The sequence below is a fragment of the Bombus pyrosoma genome, linkage group LG7 (genome assembly GCF_014825855.1).
Source record: "Bombus pyrosoma isolate SC7728 linkage group LG7, ASM1482585v1, whole genome shotgun sequence".
Classification (NCBI taxonomy): Eukaryota; Metazoa; Arthropoda; class Insecta; order Hymenoptera; family Apidae; genus Bombus; species Bombus pyrosoma.
In genome coordinates, this window is record NC_057776.1 from 10937828 (window position 1) to 10962549 (window position 24722).

General features: G+C 35.3%; 2 protein-coding genes and 1 long non-coding RNA gene across 11 annotated transcripts in view; 1 reads left to right on the plus strand and 2 right to left on the minus strand.

Annotated features, from left to right (window-relative positions):
• LOC122569588 overlaps positions 1-5853 on the minus strand; it is a 22216-nt gene extending 16363 nt beyond the window's left edge. For 4 of the 5 annotated variants that reach the window (XM_043730833.1, XM_043730832.1, XM_043730829.1 and 1 more), the window contains exon 1: positions 5567-5853. In XM_043730833.1, coding sequence (XP_043586768.1) covers positions 5567-5641 — 75 coding nt within the window. In that variant the 5' untranslated portion in view covers positions 5642-5853. Of the gene's footprint in view, positions 1-5161; positions 5393-5566 lie in introns of those variants that run through there. The other variant, XM_043730831.1, reaches the window with a different exon arrangement.
• A 5532-nt stretch (positions 5854-11385) lies between these two features.
• LOC122569090 (N-acetylgalactosamine kinase) lies at positions 11386-24225 on the minus strand. 4 transcript variants are annotated; one of them, XM_043729611.1, is made up of 10 exons: positions 23937-24225; positions 21549-21711; positions 21183-21350; positions 18559-18766; positions 15571-15679; positions 15307-15464; positions 14586-14726; positions 14244-14358; positions 12908-13112; positions 11386-11878 (listed from the first exon to the last, which is right to left on the minus strand). In XM_043729611.1, the coding sequence occupies exons 2-10, from the start codon at positions 21707-21709 to the stop codon at positions 11713-11715; spliced, it is 1431 nt and encodes a 476-aa protein (XP_043585546.1). In that variant the 5' UTR covers positions 21710-21711; positions 23937-24225; the 3' UTR covers positions 11386-11712. The 4 variants fall into 4 exon arrangements, with proteins under 4 accessions (XP_043585546.1, XP_043585548.1, XP_043585545.1 ...); XM_043729613.1 differs by lacking the exon at positions 23937-24225 and adding an exon at positions 23237-23910; XM_043729610.1 differs by lacking the exon at positions 23937-24225 and adding an exon at positions 22794-22933.
• Positions 23026-23710, plus strand: LOC122569091. 2 transcript variants are annotated; one of them, XR_006317323.1, is made up of 2 exons: positions 23026-23156; positions 23224-23710. It is a non-coding gene; the product is annotated as an uncharacterized LOC122569091 (long non-coding RNA). The 2 variants fall into 2 exon arrangements; XR_006317324.1 differs by having other exon boundaries at positions 23035-23156; positions 23216-23710.
• Positions 24226-24722: the final 497 nt, after the last annotated feature.

Consider the following 24722-nt stretch of genomic DNA (forward strand, 5'->3'; position numbering starts at 1 on the left):
TACTAAAGATAAAAGCACCCTTTCAGTATTTCACCATTAAAGCTAAACATATGAAACGTCATTTATTCACAGCCTGATGCAGAGATGAATTATCGCGTTCGTATTTCCATCCTCGTATCCCACATGACGGTATTTGCATTCTTCAGGTTTCAATCGATACAAATCGGGCATAAAAAAAATTTTCATGTCAAAATGAAAGACAAAATATAAAACGGTGCTGACGTTTTGGTAGCGTAACAAATAATCGATTGGGGCAAGAATGCGTAGAATATTTGTTCTATTGTATCCGATGTCATATCCCGCGAAAAACATAGAACTTGATACATAAATGTTTTCGACAATTCATCAAAGATATTTTTATTTCTATTTTACTCCGTGTTATTAAAAACACAACTGGAAACGCTGTTCTACGATATTTCCTTGTATCGCGAAATAAACTGTAATCAAAGCAATATCCATGGAACCGCGCTCCTCCCATCGAATTCAATAAGCCATCGAAACTGGAGCTATACCCGTCATTCGAGAGGAAATAGGGAGCGAAGTTGGTGTAAAAAAGACGATCTACGAGGAGCTGATAGCCCATTTGAAAGGACGATAGGCGAATTGTTGGCTTTTCTACTAGGATCGACCGATATGACTTTCTAGCTAGAGGAACTTGATAGAGAATTTTTATAACGATACAGGTATAACAATATTGGATGTCGAATATAAATGGTATCCGTGAGAGTTCGAACTTTTTATTCCCTCTATTTTCTACACACATGCAATAATTTGCTTCTAAAATTCGGAACTTAAGAACATCGTGTTGTTTTTCTGGAAATATTAGTCTACTTTTTTATCCTGTACTATTTTCCCCTAACATTTTTGTTTCCTTTTCGTTAAATGCTATCGAGAGATAGGGAAATAGAGATTTTGCGCTATGACGCAAATGCAGGAACAGTTTCTCTTGAAAATAGGTGGAATTCTTTTCTTTCCGCAGTTGATATTTCTTCTGAGAAAACTGACTTCGTCTATTTTTGATAGAAATATTATTATTAGAAATGATACAATTCAAATTTATCACAATAATCTATCTATGAATAGAAAATTAATTTGTATCAGTGAAAGGATGTTTTTTTGATAATGCTTCGTGTAATTAAAATACCTGATCGTCTAAATTTCGTATTTCTCGCCTCCGATTCTATTAAATTCCGATCTTAATTAATTTAACATAACTTTAATCACTTTACAAATGCAACAATATTAAATTACCAATCAGGGAAAGTGTCAGATCTCGCGGTTGTTGTACGAATTAAAACGACCATGCGATTTGCTGTGTTTCAATTAAATCGTGCCGTTTATACGTTGAAGCGTCTGATTACTCGATACTTTAATCCCTTTTGCACGTTACTTTGGATGATACTTTAATCCCCAGGCTCGATACAATTTATAATTAAACAGACATTAAACTCTCTATATGCCTTTTAAAATATCCATAAGTATCACGAATGCAAAAGCCTTTTGTTGTTCGTGAATAGTTGAACACCACAGAGAAATATGTGAATCTTTTTGTTCAAGATTATGCTTAAAATCCCTTTTACTCCTAGTCGGATCACGCTTCGTGCAGTATGAAATTCTCTAGAATAACAATAGAAAATCTCTCGAACAGTATTTGAGGTGGGTATTAACGCTTGTATAACGCGTGATTCTTGTTGTTCCAAAAACGTTTCATAGAAATGGATTAGTACATGTAAAAATATCAGAGTAGACAAATTTGCATCTTTGTGAAGACATTTTCAACAATAATACGTAGAAACGTCTGGGATGGATCAAAGTTATAATGGAATGTTACCCGTAGTTATTCTGGATCAAGTTAGATAACTTTCTAGACACGGTACATGTTTCATTAAAAGTGAAGCTCTTCGGTTTGAGTTAATTATTCTATTACGAACTTTTGCAAAAACTCTTAATTCAAGAAATTTTCATTCTTCATCAGCAGAGTGAAAGGAAGCTCGAAAGCAAATTTTAATTTACTTAGGTAGGTACATTTATTGCTTGGCGTTTATGATTTGTGGAGAAGTTCCCTCTTCCCTTAAAAATATTTCATCTTTCTTTTCATAAGTTTATACGAATTGGTCAAGAAAATAACAAATATTATGCGTAGTGTCACGTCATAATTATTTAATGTATTCGAAGTTAGTGTATCTCACAAGTTTGACTTAACTGAAATAAATTGCACTTTGCAACCTGATCCACGCAACGTCGGACATCGGGTTCCTTCATCAAAACTTTTTTAATTCTTATCTCCCTTTTTCTCTTCTCCTCCTTCCTATTCGAAACTTCAACCCCGTAACAAAAAAATGTCAAGTAATAAAGGTTCAAAGGAGCCTCTTTTTCCTGGTATTCCGCTGCAATCCAGTCGATTTGGACACGTCTTCATGAGGCATCAAATATTGCCGATACAGCTGTTCCACCCTCTTCCCGTAATTCCACTCTAAATTAAATTTCGTTACTCGATATCTTCCATTTCATTTTAAAATCGACGAGGTCGTCGCGTGAGTTTAATTCGTTCGTTATTCCAGGAATTATCGTACGTTTAGATAAAACTACTAATTCTCCTTTGAATTTTTTTAATTTTTTTTTTATATTTTATCATATCTTCTCTTCAGGGAATGTTTTGCTAATTGGGTGTTTTTAAAACTTTGTACAATCACAGGAAAAGCCATAATATTTTTCTATTGTAGTCGTGTGTATTCAGCATTTATCTTTCGTTTACTTTACCACGTAGATTCTATCGAAATTTGATCAGCGAACTAGGGCAACTGAATTTTCGTCCTTTTCCAGAGGAACGAAAAATTTGCAATTAAACTTATTCGCCGCATGTCTTAATTTAAATCGATTCGGTATGCGACCTCGCTATTTGATGTCGTGATTAAGAATACATCGACCTCTATATTTCCTATCACGACACAATAGAAAATTAATAGTAGCTGGTATGATTCTTCTATGTTGCACGGGTCAATGTAAATGTAGCCCGAGAAATATAAATTTATTAGATTCATTTTTATCAGACGTACACACATATGTTTTCTTATCGGAAAGTTTGACGATAAATGTACATATTTGAAGCTATCCCACGTAGAAGGCAATATCGTAAATACATGATGTCGAAGGTGTTAAAACTAGCCCGACAGGGACATATGGCTTCGAAATTTCAAGAAGTTAATTCTATTTCAAGCCACTCGAAGCAATTAATTCTGTTGCCGAGTTACGCCTCTCGTATGTGTGAGAAACTTCCCGATATAGGATACCTTTAATTTAATCCGATCGATGGAAACTATATTTATATCCATTCGAAGCTATAATTAGGTATACCGAAACACCGAGTTCGGTGTTCATGTGTTGTTTGTAAAAAATAAAATTTATAAAGTTATCTTCTTCGAAATGAAGTTGCGAATTCTGAAAGGATGTATTGTTATTGAAATTTTGGTGATATTTATGAGTTTAATAAGGGAAAATCAAGGGGGTATGTTCTTCGATGCATCGTCTATCTAAATGAAGTTAGTAAAATCTGAATGCATGTCAAAGCTTTTTATCGTGAACTCTACGTCGAACACGAGCCTTGCAAGCTTAGACGAGTCAGTGTAGCAGAATGGTGAACTATTAATTTTGTACACAGTGTGATATATAAGTTTACCCGTTATAAATTGTGTACTCATTGTCAGCGTTAAACTGATAATGTTTCAGATAGGCATTAAAAGTAATGTATACTGCTACGAAACAGTTGCAAATTAATTTCGAGTAAATAATTATTATAATTTTTTATTACGCAAAATTAATTAAATTTTTCACTATTTGCACAGAGATTGAAAATTCATATTCAATCGAGAAAATTCAACGAATAATTTACCTAGCTTTCCAAAATCCAATCTTTCGAATCATTTCGCTCCCGTAAACTACAGTGAATGAATTTCCAAAATTTTGGTTCAAGTCAAATTCACGTTGAACGTTATTGGTTTTCTGTCATGTTTTGCAGACTGTGAAAGAACCTTTAATCTTTTAATTATTTCCACAGAGTTGAAACATTTCAATTGTAAATTTTACGAACCTAATTAAAGAATTTCAATGCGATCGGTAATTAACTGCTCACTGTTTTAAATGTATTTCGTAAGAATGGAAAATATTCGGTAGTGTTTCTATATTTGATTCTTTCGAGGATGATTCGTGACTGGAGCATGTAACGTCTAGGCGATAATAGAAACAGGCGTCTGTCTACTTTTTTACGATCTTCTGCGTAAGTGCTTACAAACATGAAATACATTTTATTACAGTACACTTGTTTACAATTATTTACGATTCGTCAAATATAATAAAATACATTAATTCTGACGAATGCATATATTTTTCTGTTATTAGGTACTATATTTATGACAGTAAAAATAAGACGAATCAGAAATGTCCTGGTTATTAACATTTTTCTTCCTCGTTCTTTAATTTTTTGTTGATTAAAATATATGTATATTATTAGAGCGGAAAACACTAGGAAAGTTGCAAAGAACAAATGTTGCTCGTTTTACCATTGCGCATTTATATATTTCCTTTCAATTAATGCAGCAGCTTGGCACGGTTTAATAAATGTCTTGTTACTACTATATAGGGCAAAGCTTTTACGTTTTAGTCTAAATACATTAGAAACATGACTACAACAATTCCTCATTTAATTATATTTAATTTTCCCCTTGCATACAGTAGAAAACTTTGGACTTTTACCTATTTATTTCCTTTGAAAGGAAGCTGGATTCCTTTTCCTGAGATTGTAATTGAATGTTTTTCCGCTACCACTGAATATTTTTAATGAAATGATGCTTGATGGGTACGAATTTTTGAAAACGTATATCCTTGTTATACACTATTTTGACTACTTAAAGAAAATTGCGTTTAAATGAGAAAACATGAGGAAACAAACAAATAAGTAATTAAAAATTGCTACTTATATTTAATGTAATGCTTTCATTTAAGAATTTCATTTCAAGCAATTAATATTTTTTCGTAATCCCCATTATTCAAATTTGAAAGTTAGACGAGTTTCAATTGTATATTACAGCAACAGACAATAAATTGTATCAGCTGTGTGTGTTAATGCAACCGTAAAAATTTATCATTTGTCGTAATGAGTCCTTACCTTGTAAAAATATTTTATTGCCGCGATAAGAGTATAAATCCTCGAAACACGTTTACTCATTCCTCTGTGCACGCCAATATATCGTACTTACTCGTTTACACATTTTTTAATACCGTGTATTACATACTAGCAATAAAACACGTACTTTTATCGCGCGTACGTACCAGCGTTTATTATGCTACTGTTTCACGATTAAATATTTACATTTCGATTGCTCTCTCAGTTGACAACGTAGTTACGTTTTCAATGAAAATATGTCACGTTTATGGTATTGTATATTTTACCTTTAAATACATATTGCCTGAGAAGCATTATCTTGAAAAAGTGTAGACAACTTGTGAATAAGAAAGATATCTAGGGAATGTTTCGGGTAGAATAAGATAGGAATAATATTACGATACTTACTCCGGAATAAATAGCACAGGCGAAGCTACCCCTCCTGACTGACCGCCAGCAGCAACAGGATTGCATGATAGCCATGCTTTAAACGCGTGAGTGATTGCACATTACACATACATCCAATAGAAAAATTATTTCGTGACACGTAAACTGGCGTCTGCTACATGATCATATATATAACTCATGCTGTACGGAAATAGCAAAACGCAAAAGAGGTGAGCGACGACACCAAAACATTGTTCGATCGTAAGGCCGAGGACCGACACGTGTGGTAGTTCGATTCTCACTGCCGGCCTTTACGATGTTCGCGGCGCGAAAACTCCAGCAGGCGCATGCGCACTCGCCGTTATTGGTCAGTTTGTACTTTTTCAGCTGAATAACGTGCTTCGTATTAGTTGACACCAGCTGAATAACATGCTTCGTATTAGTTGACATATATAGAATTTACGTATAGCAGGCACAGCGTTGTACTCACGTAGAAAGCAGGATGATCATACTCTCATGGGACATGCATAGAAATTTATATGTATAGAAATTCTGAATGCTAATGGAAAAAGTTAACCCCTGAGATACGAATTTCAACAGCACTCGAATTCGTCGAATCACTTGCTAGAGTAAACAGAGATTGATTTTAAATCAGAGACTCCAGTGTGTGAGGTGTAATGGGTGGAAACTATCGTATGGTTAAAAAGATAGTTGCCCGAACAAGATGTAATATTTTAAGGGAATTCGAAAATAAAACGTACATTTTGGGTAACTTGTTATAAAAAGTTTTTAGCGAAAAACGACATTTTTATGATATACGGACTTTGATTTCTTTTTAAGACAAATGTAGATTTGCTTCGATGATCATAAACCTTTACGAATGACTTTACCGTTTCGCTAGTGCGGAGATAAAGTTGTGATTTCCTTTTCTTGTTGCATGCCAAGAAATTTTTCGTGAATTTGCCCTCTAAAAAATGGGTTTCCGTGACAAGGTCGGCATTTCGCTCAAGCGGACGAAGAAAACGATCGACCGTTTCGCGAGCCTCCTTACATTTTATGCGAAGCTTAACTGCGTTCCACCTTATGCATATTTAATCAACTCGATTTCCAGCGTTTTGTGTATTTTAACATTCGGCATTTCTAACCGGTAGTTTGGACAAATTAAAAAATGAATTACTCTGTCCGAACGTATCCTGAACTACTTTTACCTCCTACACTTTCTTTCCGTTTCAGAATTCACGATTCTCCGCGTTTTGTAGCAAATTATACATTTTATTGGCCGACGAGCATCAAAGCTTTATGCACAAGTCGTAACATTTTCATGCTTACTAGTGATGTTTAGATTATGACGCCCATACCTACTGGCGATCCCTTTTAAAGTCACTAACAGCGGTTAATGATATTCTGGATCATCCAACGTTTATAGGACAGCGCTCATAACGTTTCGAGTTTCGCTCCCGTACCTTCCACAATTACAATGGATGGAGAAGGTTCCGAGGGTTTCGCTGCTCTGTATAAATCAGGACACCTGTAGACAACAGAACCTATTTCGTAGAATTTATATCGCGAACATTGACGTAGAGGAGAATTCGTTTTCACGAAGAAAGGTTATCTCACCGTAGACAATAGTGTTCTCCATCGCATAGACGTGTGAACGCGGTATAAATTGCGGTACTGGTAGCAGTGCGAGCGAAAAGTGGCGTCATGGATACGACGAGAATAAAAGTAGAATGCTTAATTTTACACTTAATGTATTTTATCTTATTAAACACCATTTCCTTCTTTCCATTTAACTTTATGATTAATTAAAATACGCATTAGTAAATGCGATTTTCGCCCATTATTCAAACTTCGCATTAACAGTAAATTTTTCATCGGAATAATTGTACCAGTAATTGTTCCATGAATTTTACGAATGAGAATGTACGAAGCGCGTGCAGGACAAATTAGTATGGAGTTTGCGCTTTTGCTTCCCGAATGTTTCGGAGCGAGCTCGCTTTTCTACTTGCATTTCAGAGAATTTGGCAACACATAAAATAAGAATTTTCCTGCTACGCTATAAATCCCGTTCTCGTTTTAGGTTTACGTAAAATTCGTTTCCATTTTTTGAAGGAGAGAAAACGCTTTTTATATGCGCCTTTCTAATAACCTATCATGTTAAGCGTTTTTTGTTAAACATAAAGTCAAAGCGAAACGTTCGTTTATTAAAATTGAATCCTCAGTACTATTTAATCATAAATATCATATTTTTGCTTGCAGATTTAAATTAAATTATTCCCCAATGGGAGAGTCATAATTCATATTCTGTCCAATGCAGAATAATAAATAAGTAATTGGAGTAATAATTGCAAACAGTTTAGCATTTTCAAAAATAAAAGTCTTTTTGCGTTCACTTTGGCTGACATTTGTGTGCATGCAATAGGATGAAGGCATCCTGTGTTTTTACCATACGTGTACCAATATGAGAGGATCTGAATAAATTCCTGACTCACTCCCTCTTGACCTACCATAGGGTCTACCCCAATAACATCTTATCCCGTCATTTGTGTGGAATAAATAAACGAAGGTTTATGGAAGGTTTGTGGAATGAGTGCGATATTTATAACCTGAGCTATTTGTTATCGTTTAAATACCAATTACAAAAGTCAAAACAACAATGAAAACATTTCATCTTTCGCGGTTTTATAATATAAATCTTTTTCATCGTTTAAGGCAAAAAAAACAGACTTCAGCTTTAATGTAAAAATATGAAAGACATGTTACTTTGAGATCGTGCCAAAGCTTGAGTGGCATTCACTTAAAGCTTATTTGTTACATCCTCAGGGAAATAAAGACTAATAAAACGCATAAAGGAGCGCGACATCTTTTCTTCTTGATACCTACAGAGTTCTGCTTTTCTGTAACTTTTTAATTTTTTCCTTTTCCAGTAACGCGCTTTGCTTTTAAGCGAAATGGGAAAAGGAATGGAAATTCACGTCTAGAAACATTTAGTGAGCCACAATACCCTTCCATTTTGTTTAGTACACATTTTACCTAGGAACACACTTAGCCTGGAGGACAGCGAAATTTATATACTATGTCGCATTATTAATGATTCTCAAGAGCTTTTGAATAACATAGTATAGAGAGCTCTAATAATTATTAAAAAAGAACTTGAAGTAAATTTAGTTTTTATAAGCGACGTGTACCTAAAGTAGGTTGCAGCAAAATTGTTACACAATTCAAGATAGAAGTTTTCCTCATAGAATACTTCCGATACAGTCAATTATAATATTTTTTGCAATATACATTGTACATATCTGTTGATGTCGTAAACTTATTCAAGAGATAGCCATGTTGAATTGGTGTATATCTTGCCATATTTTTACGTCGGTAATTTCAATTAGTTCAATTTTACTTAAAACAACAATTCTGAGATATTTGACATACATTCTTTAATTAAAAAATTCTAAGTCGCTCGAGAGAATCTTGGAATCTGTCCGTCGTATGTTCATCTATAGAAACTTTACGTGTTTTGTATTTCGGTATTGTTCCCTCTTTGTTGATATCTTGTGCTGCTTTTTCTTGTTGGACTTCTTTCTTTGAAATTGTTTCGCTACATTATTTTATTACTAGAATTTTTCTTCAGCTGTTACTGTGATTTCGTCCTTACATTGATTTTCATTGTTAGAATTTCTTTTTCTTGGAAAGCTAGCTTTTACCCTCGTGGTATTATTGTTTTCCTAAATGTGGAAATTTTTCAAACTTTCAATTCCATCACAGTAGGGTGCACCCTAGGAACATACTATCAAGGGGATCGTGTGGTGACAGATCTCTTTCCATCATCGATCTGGGATGGACATTGTTGGGAAAAGTACTTGGAATTAGAAACGTCCATAATAGACAGTTAATCGGCAAGAACGATTTTAGAGAAATTACTACTGAATAAACATAGGATAGACGTCAAAATTTATACTAACTTGATATGATAAGGGTTCAAAACTTTAGTTGGAATTACATGGATAGTTAGGGCCATTACTATGGATTTAGTTTAGTAGTATCAAAATGAAGAATGCTAAATATAGTTTTAAATATTCATTGATTGATACAACGATGAGCACGAAGGTATCGGAGTCGTCGACCACACAACTGCAGCGTAAATAAATTTCGAGGATTCTGATAAGGCTCTCGGTTTCACGTATTTTCTCGGTTTGTCGGTCTTTCCTACTCTGTTAATATATATTGATTTGTTTTACACGGTTCACCGCAGTTTACAGAATCAGAGGAATTTCCACGTCTATTTCCATGTCTATTTTCACGATTATTTCCATGACACTGATGGCTGTCCAACAAAAGTTCTGCATCTCAACAAATTATGCACCGTCATTGCATTGTATTTTCAGTTCCACAAAGAACATTCGATATCATGAATAGCTACGAAATAAATTAAACGTAGCTATGAACAGAGGCTAAAACAATCGTGAGGAAAGTTCGTTGTCGAGACTGGTACTGAGATGGAGAAGAATGTGATAATAATAAGTCAGTTTATAGCAGAAAGAGATGCCATGTAATAAGACAACTTTCAAATTCTTCGCAATTTTTTGAATCTGCATTTTTATGTTTTCGTAAGATTATTCTTGCGTGTATGTATCGCAATATTGTATAGTTTTACATTTATTATCTGAGAGATATTTTACGATTATTGTTGTTCCATGCGAAATTCATGGGCTATTTCACGCTTGGTTGCGAAAATAGCCTGTCTAGTTTACGCCTGGCAAAGAAGATTCGATAAACTGAATATTGAATGTAATTTAAAGTTTCAGAGTAATAAATTTTAAACTATACTACACTAGAGATATTTAAATCAAAAGTAAAACGTACTGTTAGAATTTTACGATAGAAGAAACTACAGTACAAGTTGAATTCAATTTTTTTTTCATCATGCTAGAAAACTAAATCGACGGGACGTAGCAGCTGATCCCAGCGATAAAGCTAGTTTTCGGTGACTGGTACGTTTTTCTCTTATCGAGAAATTTATTAGCATTGACTGACGGTAGAAAATCAATATCAATGTCCACTTAAGCTATCAAGCGACCTATCCCACGAAGAAAGGTAGTTTCATGTGTGAATTCTCGATTTGCAATTTTGTCCTTTTTATTTTCTTAAAAATTTTCTACGAAACAATCTAGAAAGAAAGGAAAAGAAAGTATAAATATAAAGAAGGTATATTTTCTGGAAAATTTAAGTATCTTTCAATGAAGAACATTCCTCGATGGATTTCGTGGCACTTCAAATTTAATACCGTTTCTCACGCTAACACAATGAACCATGTGCCACGGAGGAACTTGAACAAATTCGCAATCAGTTACACCTGACTTCCTTGTACACCCGCTGTCCTTCTCTAATTTCCATGTCTGTGATAGAATTCCCAAGACCGAAATACATAAGAAAATCTGGGTCGAATGGAAATTTTCTCTTGACAAATTCCATTTATTCACCGCTTTATCCTTTCGAATTCAACTTTGATAAAGTTTTAGAAAGGCTGACGCAGACGACCCATTTGCTACGTAGTTCCGGTGTTGATCGTTAATGACTATCAGATCTCTCGACCAACGAGACTAGTCCTCGAAAATAGAGAAGCTCCTGCGGAAAGCCTACCAAATCCTTAATTTTCTGCTTCATCCCTTTTATCTTACCGGTCGTAAATCAGTTTGGGATGACACCAAATATTCCGTCGCTGCTAATACATTTAATCATGAGGAATTGAGGGAAAGGCTTCAGGATTACGGACAAATTGCATCTTGTTGCATTTATATTGGCACTGCTTTTTAAGGAGAAGCTTTTTTAAAGACACATCTAAATATTTGTATAATCTTCCGTTTGTATATTTCATATTATTTTTTATAAACTTATAAAATATTAAAATTTCATATATCTGCCATATAAATTTCGTTAACTGTAGGTGTACCATTAGCCGCGAGAAGGCATCATGGATCATAATCGACAAATAGTAAGCACTGTTCGCATACGATATACCGGGTACAGATTATCCTGACACTGAATTTATCCACTCCTTGTTCATGTACTATTACATGATCGCAGAGATAATTAGGAGAACGTTTGGTAAATAGATCGGTCAACGACTTATGAAATGTAAGAAGAATGTGGAAAAAAATAGAAAAAGACAACTAGGTTGTATAAATTGCAGCACCCTGATTCGGTTCCGTCGGAAAGACCAGATCGCCTAGCTTGAACTCGTCTTTTATCTCACATCGGTCGATCTCCTTTTTCAGCTTATCCACAAATTGAGAAACCTTGTTTTTCGTTGTGATGGCCACTATGCAACCACCCCACCTATGTAAAATCAAATTACACGATCGTGTCATTTTATTAATCTCACCATGTATTTTACAATATGTGCGATGAAATTGATGTAAAATGAAATTGCAACGTGAAACTCGTTCTCGATAATCAACGAATTTGTACGTCCAAAATATTGCCAATGACATTGAATGTTCCACAATTTGTGCTCGGGTTGCGTGCCATCGCGTTGTTAAAGTAATTTCTTTGGAACATACTACGTTGGCAAACACGCCCATGAATCGATCTTTTTTTTATCGAGGTGTATATTCGACACCGTAATTTTATGTCTTTTCATCAAAAGTTAATGTCATCAAGACCTTATATGCTTTTTTTCTTAAAAAAGAAATTAACAAAAATATTGGGAAAAAAGTTTGATGTAGATAAAATGTACGCGAAAGAGAGTTTGCTTTTATTCTGAACAAAAACGTAATAGTCTTTTAAAGTCATTTAAGTGCTCTCCGATATAGAGAAATTCATTAGATTTTCATCGCAAAACGATTAACCTATTCTTTCGAGTCCGTTTCTGGACTCATTTTCTTTTATTTGGTTGCGTTCCCATTTCCATTGGCAAAAGTGTGGTTATCGTGGATGGAACTCGTGGGTTATAATGAAGTTCATAACTGATAGAGTTTTAAGGTGTGCCACGAACTTTTAATGGTCATCACTCAGTTAAAAAAATCGAATAAGCAGGAACGGAGAATATTAAATAAAAGAACCTCAAAATTGGTACTAAAATTATGAAGTTTCAATGAAAATCCAATATCTATTTATAGATCCACAATCTCTTTAATTTGAAGTCATGAAACATAGTTCTCGACTCCTATCTGATGTTATCCGAGCTCATAAATTCGACATGTAACTTTGAACTGTCTTCTCGGTTTCATTTTCTTTGATCATCCAATTTAACCGCCACGAATAGTACATATAAGACGTATCGTATCTACCATTCTATATGCTAAAATTTCATTTACAACTGGTACACATGACGCGACTGTTATCCGAGTTCAAAGTTCCTCTTACCCAGCTCCCGTGAGTCTTGCTCCGAATGCATCGCATGCCATAGCTTTGTCGACGAGCGAGTCAACGTTGGGATGGCTGCACTCGTATAGTTTGCGCAGGCTGGCGTGGCTGTTGGACATTAGGTTGCCTAGCTGTCGTAGCTTCTCGTCTTCTGTAATGGCACTTTCCTCGCTGATACGCTGGAATTTGACCACTCTGGCCGCCTCTAAAATGTGTACAAAATCATATGGTGGTTCAATCGATTGAAATTTAATAATCGTGCCAATAATGAATACAAGTGGATGATAGGCTGTGCATGTGTATTCGTAATCGAGAGTACACGTTACTAGAGCGTGTTATATTGTGTGCTTCGTGAGCACAAGTTGTTTAGGGAAACATAACGAGACTGGTGTGTCGTATTGGCATTGCTTCTATTACTATATTAGCGGTGAACGTATGAAATTCAATCGTTTGAAATAGCACGATAAAGAGCACCGCCATTATTCATACAAGAGTAACGAGCGACGTAACGAGTCTAATTCCAGTGGAAATACCCTGGAATTTTCATGGAAATTTTCCACTGGAAGCAAGACGACTTAATTTTTGACTTAATTTTAATCATTCGATTTAGTACGGTACAATGTTTCATGATATTTGGTTTTGTTCTTGATCGTGTTTTCTATCTGTTTGTTTGTTGATATTCAAAAAGAAATTTGCCCCTCGGCTAGCGACAGCTAACGTTGAACGTTGGATGAGCGAAATCTGTGGGCAAAAAATCTGGACGGATACTGCGAAAGGTTTTCTGCGTGGTTTTCGTTGGGTTTCCAGGCCAATAAATTCTATGGCTTGAGCCGAATACGGTTGCAAATAAATGGCGGTCACAATCGATAAACTGTTGTTGTGAAAATTTATCGCTTCAGGAAGAAATGCATACGAGTGATACTGTTTCTCTCAGCTGAACTAAAAATTTTTTGATCCCTTGGTAAGCACAAGCAGTGTAATCTCACTGTTTGTTGTTTGTTTGTTTTCATTAATTTCGCAAAAACTAAAGGTTGACAGAGTTTTCTAGATTTTGATATTTGAAACTCTTTCATCATTTATGCGCAATGTTAAATTATTTCTTCGATAAATAAGCGGAATTTTCATGTAAGAATTATTCCGCTGAAAATGTGGTTGAAATTAAGCGAGAACTTTCTTAAGAAATATTATGGTATAAATAAGGCATTGTTTGCCAAGAGAAAATTCTTCTGGAATCTTTTCAAACTAATAAATATGAGTTTCGCCAAGAAGCGGAAAGGAAAAATATTGTATATATTTTCTAACCAGCACGCAACAATTTTATCATAGACTTTGTCACCTTGATACACATGGAGGGCACGCTGCTTCAGTTTAAAAGGTTGCGCATCGCCAAAGGATTGCACCAACGATATTTCTCGGAGCCTCTCGTTTGTCGTGTCGAGGCTCTTGCTGATCTAGAAAAGCAACGTCTATCAATACTGAACTAAAAAATCGCTGATTTGAAAAATATTTGTCTTAACCACCATAAAAAATTTAATGAATTTCAAAATAATAAGAAGAAATCGATATGATATCTTATGTCTACTATATCTTTTTTTAGCGGCGGTAAAGTTGTTCTAATGACATAGCGTTCAAACATCGATTCGATATTATCATTATCTCTGTTATGTCAGTTGCATACCTCGTTCAAAGTATATGGCTTTTCGTGGAGGTCGGTTGTTACAACAGAGACCATTTCATCTTCACTCATACCAAGACTTTCCTGGACATCGATTAATCTTTGTACACGTTCCCAAGGTTTGTTCCGTTTCTTTGCTATCATCTATAAACGCATGTGATAGCTTTGCTTAGAAGAAACTCAGATCTCTTAAAATTTTTTAAGTAGAAATATCAGAAACTTTTTCACAAACTGAGAGAGAGAGAGAGAGAGAGAGAGAGAGAGAGAGAGAGAGAGAGATACATAAAGGATTAATATAAAAATATATCAAAACAATTCAGATTGTTCTTGTAATTTTGATATTATCCCTGACGAAAAGACAAGTTACGTGTAGCACATCGTTTGAAGTCGCTTAACAATTATAAATCTTGATTGAGACGAAATTTTATTAACTCCTTTGAAACTATGTTCGAACGAATCTTCGAGTGTTTATTGTCATCCGAAATCAATAAATATATCAAGCGAATGCATTTTCAAATGCCTCTGAATTCCCTCTACAATCATTTATTATTATCACTGTATTAATTACTTTATTTTTAACATCCAAACATTGATTATTTCTATAGAATTCAATTCGTGGTAATTTAATCGGCTTCATCATTAATTAATAACATGTAAATCTGTCTGTTTCAACAAAGCGATAATTAATCATTATTCAAATCCACAACTGTAGATGGCACGTTACCTGCGCTGCCAATCGACATTCCGCAACTCTTAGATTATAATCCGTTGTGGAGGCTTTGTTGTGACAAGCCTGACTGTGTGCTATTACGAACACTGCGGTTTTCGGTAACGTGACGTCGGTACCACGCAAGGGGTTGAACTCGATTAGCATTGCAGAACCTTCGTGGGTATTAATAGGTATTAGTATAAATATATTCATAGCTATAAATTACACAATAACGATCAAGCTATCAACGATTTCCTCTGGAAATGAAGAAACAATTACCTGCCTTTCCGAGAAACGCGATCGCTTGATCCATTCCGCCACCCTGAGTGCCGATATATCTCTCAGCGCTGGCGCTGATGGTAGCCAACTCGCGTTTCGGCAATTGGTACTGTAATAGAAACGATTTTGTTGTTTGAAAGTCGTTATATTGTTTTTAATTCGCACCCATCGCACGAAGAACACGAAAGTAAATATCTCTGAACTTTGAAAATATTTCCTAAACCAGTGCTACTTAATCATTGCCCGTACGGATAGATATTAGGCTTTTCCAAGCGTAACCAAATCGGTAACGGTGCATGGAGGTATGCATGTACATATATAACGTAGTAACAAGCGCCTATCCTAAAAAGAAGAATTGCGTTTCGGAACGAAACGGTTAACGACAATCGCTAAACGACATGTATAGTTTACTAACCTATAGCTCTACCGCAAGTGTCTATCTCCCACTCTGCTTTAATGTATGTGACATCGTTAGATTGCCGAGATTGCCCTCAGCTCTGCCCGCGGGCATCGGCGGGTGCCCGCGTGAAAGCCTGTTGAACTGCACTGCGGCCTAACTACACCTTGTAATTGCGGAAATGACAGAGAAATCCAGGACTGTTTCGACTAAAAGAGCAAACTTGTCCTATTCTTGCCGGCTGAAATTTGCACGGCGGATTGCTAATTAAATATGTTTTAACCTTTAAGATAATATCCACGAGTACCCAGGAAAATAAACAAGAATAATATCATGGAAATATCAAGATAAATAATAATACAGAGATTTTCGTGTTTGATTCTACCTTTTTTACGAGTTTCTGTCGTCTGGGTAATCGACGCTGAACCAGAGAACGAATCGAATGTTTAAGTATCGGTGGCACTTTCAATTTTCAATCATTCAAAGGGAGAACCTTTTTTCAGCGATGAAAGAACGAAACGAAATTCCTTTCATTGGACGAACTTTTCAACACCGTGAAACTTTTTCTCGCGGACTTTTTTGTAGTCGCTATTATAGTCGTCATACGTATATGGTGAAACACGTACGAGAGAAATCAAAGGAATTCTGTATAAAAACTACTCAATTTTCTAAATCCTCTTTGACGGAAATCAAAGCGTATTCGATTTATTGGCAACGCAGAGCCCTAGCAATTCATTTTGCTCACATTCGCAATATCCACCGGCGGTATTGGCAATATCGTTCAAATATGGTGGTATGTATTAGGGAATCGATTTCGTGGCGCAGAGTTCTAGTAGTCATATGTAAAACAATCCGTAAATACGACATGCGTTTGTGGCGACGGAAGCGCGGGTAATGAGCCGGAAGGTATCAGACATTCTTGAGACATTCCTTTCGGAGACACTGCACGCATAATCTTGAAGGTCAGTGAGCGCCTCGCGCTCATGACTTCGTTGAAGGAGACATTAGGGTCCAGAGAACTTTTCTCATCGATCTTGCAAGTCTGCAGACATAGAGGAAAGAAGAGCAAGTAGGAAAGAGAAAGACTAAGGGAAAAGAATGATGTTTCTCTTGGCAACGAGGGAGCAGAACAATGAGATTTTACTTATCTCTTGTACAAAGGCGAAATGTCCTCTTTTTCCAGCATGTCTATAAGCAAAACCATTGCAGCGACAACGCGTCGGGATAACTTTGCGCGCTTGTATACGTGATTTAATCATAACGAACCGGCTGCATCCGGAACGTGACACTGATACCCCGTGCAGCCTGTTAATCACGTAGCTTTACAAATTGCGATTCTCGGCTTCGAAGCACTCAGGCTCAACGTTCCTTACTTTTTCGCTAAAAATCCCTCGCTTTGAAGGCTTTTCCTTTTGTCATATTTATGCTTCATGGGTATTTTTTCTGTACTATATAAATATTTATTGTTTGTTTCGCCTCTTACTTACTTTTGATGCACTCCAGAATTAAAAAATTTATTAATATAAATCTTTTCTATAAATCGTCTATCATCTGCATTTTGCATTTTCGGATGTGAAACATCGATTATAATTGTTCCTCTTCTCTACGTGAATTTCATACACGAGCTATCCCTAGAGACGTGTAATTATTGTCTGTTTCATACCAACGTTTGAATTGTTCTAGCAAGAATACAGATTAGATATTTATGTATAACAAACATGGTTTATATTCTCGTTATGTCCACACAATTTCGCGTTAGCTAACAAGTGTTTATTAATCCTGAATGCAGACTATAAAACGTTAAGTAAATCATTTCCTATATCTATCGTGTTGTTTACTTTTGGATCAGGTAAAAATTTTACACAAATAATTCCGATATAAAGCGAAACAGATTGTCTACCTCTATAAATCTTTCATGATGGATATTTTGGATGCATGATATTGGACGCAACTTAGGTCATCCTAAAAGTGGATTACTCCACTGTGAGATGTGAGAAATATTTTAAGCATTTTCTAAATTGATATCAACGTCAGGATTAAATTTAGAGGAACAAAATTATTCGAAGAATTATTATTATGGACGACGATGAAAATGTTGATAGCATTGTTCTTTAGTTAAGGTTATTACGTAATTAACCGAAGTCTTGAATTATTTGTACAGATAAATGAGAATTTTAGTAGCGATGTATGCTGTAGTTAGTAGAAAAAAGCATACAAAACTTTCGAAATATATTCTCCAGTATTGGAATAAAATTGTTATGAAAGCGATAATACGTTTTATCTATTATTGCGCTAAGTATTATCGGAAAAAGTCGACAGGATAAGCTTGAGGTATAGCTTTTTCCTACGAATTCCGCCAAAATCTTTTCCAGCCATTTCATTTCGAAACTTACTTAGAATATACTCTTCTTTACAAAGTTTCAACGACGTTCGTTTCAATTTATGCAAGTTAAACATACTTTCATTGTACCTACATTACAAATATATTTTTAACTTTCTAGTGATTCTCGTTCGAATGAAATAAGAGGATGTAATTTGTAAATATATATAAATATCACACAAAAATTGGAATAGCTGAAAAGAGCACTCACCTGGCTTATATGCACAGTCACAAGAACAGCGGCAGAAACTAGCGCGCTAGAGCTCGAGAGCCCTGAATTAGGAGGAATGTTACCCCAAACTGCAGCCAAGATTCCCGAAGGTGCACATTCCTCTGGGATCACTTCAAGAGCTCCTTTCACACCGCAGAGGAAATATTTGTACCAGTCTGGACCACTGCCGGCGTCCTTGATGCAAACACTACGCAGAAAATGTGAATTTATTTCTCTTCTCGCAGTTATCTTATAGCTTCACCCATTTCTAAGGTATTTTCTTCTTTGGATAAATTAGATAAAAAATGCTGCAGTATAAAAAACATGGAAAGTTTTTTTTACAAAATCAATATTAAAAAATTTATATAGGAAACCTTACAGATAACAAATGAAATATATTTAAAACATTGTTGCTTAATAATATTTCGTGCCAGATTTTTTAATGTTAATTTTACTGTAATAATTCTCTATTGCAGGATGAAATACGTTTAGATATTTCCCCGGTGCTTTTTACTGCTACTTTTGCACTGCCAAAAGTTATTTTTTTTTGCGAGGATTAGTTCCTTTTACAACAATGTTTGCAAATCTCACGGATTACTGCATACATATTTCCATGACATATTCATAAGGGTTGAAAAAGATAATAAAGGATAACAAAATCTGCACCATAAAAATGAGAGAATTTCTCAGCTGCATAGTACTATCCTCTTTTTGTTTACATTATGACGAACTTTAACTTTTTCCTTTGGCTCGGAAAACCGTGGTTATTATATACGAAAGTTGCTTTTCCTGGATGCTCAACGGTGACACAAAGATTAATCAAAGACTGCAACAAGTTGCGGTCGGTTGCTTCTTTTTTCTAAATCTCATTACATACATTCAAATTTCATGTCATTACAGTGAAATATACGTCGTTGCGTTAACAGAAAAGATATTTTCTCTTACTACGAACCGCAGAAACAATTTTCTCGAATGATTTATGTTCTTTAATTCGCGTAGAAGTATGTTTTTATGTCAACACAATTTTGTAACCATTCTTACGTTATAATAATTAATATTTTATTTTATAATGATCGTAAAACAAATCGTGGTCTTATGCGATTTAGAGGACCTAAAATTTAAAATATCGGCCCCATCGTTGATGAGTTACAAGGACTTCAGTTTGCTCAAACAATTGTATTTTCACGCGTAATACAGAGAAGCGATTGCAGATAACCGGCAACAATTTCTACATATGTAATACGTAACAGCCTTGAACCCTTTCGACCGTTTTATGGAACTCGTCATATTTCACAAATATTTCCCTCTTGATATTTACGGATGCAAACATATATATCGCTCACCGCTCTTTAGAAATAAATTGATCGCGCGAATGCTAAGAGATGTTTCTGACAATTTTTACTTTTTAACCTTGTGTATAAAATGTTCGGTTAAACATTTACCAAGCACTTTTATCATTGTAAATACAAAAATAAAGATACGACCCCAATATTCTACAAAGTTATGATTTTCGTTCAAGAGAATCGAATAAAACTGGAAATTTTATTCGGGTATCACTTTACGATTCATCCATTTGTGCAATTCTGGTCTTTCACCGTTCGTTCCAATAACACCTTGACGGTCCACCGAATCTATTCGGATCGTATTCCGTTTAATAATTTCGCTGATCGATCAGCGATCGAAGACATGTCCTGCGAGCTTGTCTAACCGTCGCGATTATCCGGAAACTTCTTCGAGGGCAGCGGAGATTTTCAATTGACGGTCGCTAAACACGATGCAGCTAATGAAATTACGTGGCCGGCTTTATCGTCCTACCTTTCATTTTATTGCGGCCTCTTTAATCCAACGTAGCCACGTTCTCTACCTTTCCGGCAAATTAGTTTCACGTCCGACCGAATGCCATTTATTTTTGTTCTCGCGAGAAATATCCCGCGGAAATTTCTTACGATGAAATTCCATTCTGAAGCTGTGTACGGAATTTTGTATTACACCGTGGCAAGTATTCATTCGGCAATTCGCAAAGCAATAGCGGAATGAGAGTGCGTAATTGATATTTTGATTCGTGCTTAGAATAATTTGAAATTTTCTTTCCCTTTGAGGGGAAGGGGAGGATATTTGTTACCCCGATAATGTTTCTAGCTCTTAGTTTATAAAATCGTGATACCAGACACAGTAAGTCGGTGTTTCTTTTATGTATATCCACATTTAAAGTATTCTTTACGTGTTCACGTTAAGCAGGAAACTCAGGGGGAAAGGCGGTAAATTTTCAACTCGACCCTAAATCGTGTTTCCGGAAGCGGAATATGTAGCAAAACACTCCAATTACTTATAACCTTGAAAGCTTGCGATATAATAAGTTTGTCTTTCGTAGTAGAGAATCGCGATATTTCTTGCTAATGGATCCATGTGTATATAAATTGCACTTTGAGATTACACGTTGCGATATATCAGGTTGTTCGCTTACAGTAAAAATAGAAAATACAGGAAACTCAAGAAACTTGCATCACTTATTACAATATTCTACGTAAAATAAGATAGACCTTCAAAAATTTTATGGTACATAAGATTTTCTTAGACCTGCAATTGAAATTTCTTTTAATGGATACATCACGATTTTTACTCACCTAACGTCTTTGAAATTGCATTGGAAATATTTGTATTTCGGGTCTATATTTGTAAGACAAATGTCATTGCCCTTTGAGAGTGCTACAGCAACGAGTATATCTTGTTCAATGGCCATCGGGCAAACAGCATATCCACAGTAATCGATATGTTCGCCAATTAAATTAACTCTACAACAGATGATCAAAATAACCGCAATTACTTGGAGAAATGGAAGTTCGATATCTCTGCAATTATCTATTGAAACGACAGTGAAAATAACTTTGCTTCGCCGTTGATAAATTGTTTACAACGTATATTTTACAATTTGCAGATAATTTCATCTTAATTAACATATAAATTATTGATTGTAAAATTACAAAATTTACCTTCCCGGAACTCTAACGAAAAACGAAGGTTTGACATTGTACGTCGACTGAAAATGATCAGTCAAAATATTCAGTCTCTTCGATAGTTTCTCATCTGGTTGCAAAATGGGAACTCGTTCTTCCGATTCCACGCTGCATTCCCTACTCGTATTGTGCGACATGCCTGGAACAAATTCATAGAATGATTTCACAATATGAACTATATGGAACGACGCACACGTGTTTGCTAAAAAGTGTTTTGTTTCCGGTGAAGTTTCATTGCTTTGTTGCCGAGAGACGCTGGAGGAAAACTGGGAATAGGAGTTTTATGGTCGCAGCAAAAAAGTCGATTTGCCGACTATTCGATCGAGCATCGGTCGTATGAACAAATCCGACATTTCATGTGAAGATTTCTACCGAAACGGATTGCATCGTGAACAATATCATCACGAATGAAAATGGTGAACGAGGTCACTCCGCCATTAATGTAATTACGCTGTTGCAGAAGATGGCGATCTCGTTGCGCTGCTCTATCTGTCCTAAGCAGTGAGAACATGACACCAAAAGCCACCATAATCCGTTGGCGAAGGTTTATTTTATCGAGGTTAAATTACGTAAACATTTGGAAAATTGAACGTGATCTATCAGTTTCAAACATAAAGTGGATATTTGGATCCTTCATACATATTTATAATTTTCCGTACATTATGTCGAAGAAACATGTAAATTTGTTAAAAATGATGTTCATAATTTGTTTCAATTGCCAATTACAAGCTATGGAGGAGAACAATTTATTTATAATTTAATCATCCACGTACTCGACTAGCAATAATTACGTTCCCAACTTACTAGAGTAAAGTAATCGTTACTGCAGAAGCATTTTAGAAGCATAAACATATGCAAATATCTCCGTGCCTCTTCTTTATCGAACAGAAATTACAAAATGCGTTCAATTTTTGAACCACTCTGTTCTGTCAATCGATTTAATGAATCGACTTTAAAATTTATATAGCTTATTTTTAATATCCACTTTCCGTATGAGCTGTCCGATTTGATAACATTGAAACTCACTATACGACGTTTCTACGTCAATTGGATGACTAACTGCTAATGTTTACATTTTTTGTACAAAACATTTGTAGGAACATTTCTGTGATTCTTTTTCGGTACATCATCGTAATCAATGTTTCATAATTTCTACAAACATTATCCGATTTACTTCAAATTTTATACATATCCGTGAGAAAATTGAGAAAATTAAATTACCTAGATTATCGTGTCCTGCATAACAAACTTCAATGTTTTCCTAATTGCATATGGCGTGGCACCAGAGATCGAAGGAAGTCTGAAAGATCGCGTCTCGAGAGTTCGATATATTTAACCTGTTCGAGCATCAAGGGATCTGATCGACGCAAGCACAGTACTACGTCAAAAGTTAAATGATAAATTTAAAGCGAGCGATCGACATGATTCGGCTTGCTTCGTGTGTTTTCGTGTAGCGTAAGATCAGCGTTATTGCATGTGTGACGTTATCCAGTTATCTATATTTCAAATCTATGAATAGTACAGTGAAAGATTGTATGTACGATATTTTACGAAGCAACTGATATAATGCGTGGCGATCTAGAGGTAAATTAATTAATTGATATTTCGACGCGTAATGTAAGTAGTGTAATTTTCTCTGAGAGGTTTACAGAAATCTGCCTTACATTTTGATGTACGCCATCCCCGCTACTTTTTTGAAGTGCTTGGTGAAACAGCTTCCGCGCTACGTATTTAACATAACCAACTTCGTTGGTATATCAATATTTATTCACAGCAGTAAAAAATTCCTGATTTAAGCCATTTGTTATATTTAATCCGCAGTCAATATGCAAGAGATTTATTATAAATTCTCAGTAAATGTTGTTATTAATTAATATGATGCTACTAAAATTTCTGTGATATTTATGTCCGACGACAAAATTGTTGAATATGAATCTATAATTGATCTTCATTATCGGTTTAACTTTGATTAACCGTAGGACGTTGATAGTAGTTTTCGTTTATTCTGCGAAAGGCACCACTATCCAGTATCTAGTGCGTTGATCGAAACACATAGTATTATAAAATAATTCATTATTCCGCGTAGATGTAATATGTAACGTTGGCAAAATAATTATTATACGTTGATTTAAAAATCACCCGATGTATTTTTTTCAATGTTTGCATTAAGAAAAGATTTATGAGCGTGTGTATGCATCTGTAGATATCATACATATGCTTCTACGTGTTTGTAAATGAGATAGTGCCGGTCGCTGTCGCATCAACTTTTCGTAGAACGATGCAAGCAGAATGGTACGACATGTTCTTATAACAGAATTCCAAATGAGAATACCGATGTGAATGGGAATAATAAAACACACGTACCTGTTATTATACCCACTGTTTTAGTTTACAAAACGGCGATTTGTCATGTATCGTTGTGGCTTAACCGTTGGTTGATTAAGGTACAAAGTGTTGTCGCAAGTGTCGCCACTAGCATGTGACCACAGGCACTACCATGATCATGTGACCGCAAATAATTGTACGTGGTGCATGGTGTCATGGCGGGTAATTCGAATCTGTTTTTAAATCGAATACTGTAATACTATGGTATACTATTAGTACTATTAGATCTTCGAAACAAAAGCTGCTCGTCAATATAATTGTTAGAGTTATAGATTAATAGTAGTTCACTGGTTTATGTAACATTAAAAGTTAACAGTATAATAAATACATACAAGTACATTTTTGTAAGATGAAAATAAATATGGATGAATCGTAGCATAGAATTAAGGCTCTACATTTTTCCGTTACATGATCGAAGGATTCTTTTATCAGTTCTACATCATTTTTGACGTTACCGACTTGGCATAGAATAACATCGTAACGCCACTAACGGATGGAATTAAGACTGATGAGTAGATGAGTAGAAAGTTACTGCATGGTAATGAGTATGAGATGGTATATAAAATGGTAACGAGTATCAACCGAGTTAAAATCGGTAAACTTATCGGTATAGTAGAAATAGAATATGTAGTAAGAAAGGTCTGGTACAATAGGAATGGTCTTTACCATACCTCCACTTAGATATTTCTTCCACCTTTTTATAGATGTCCGGTTTTATTTTACAAATTCTGTATCACGTATCATTCGTCACATCGTACTTACAAA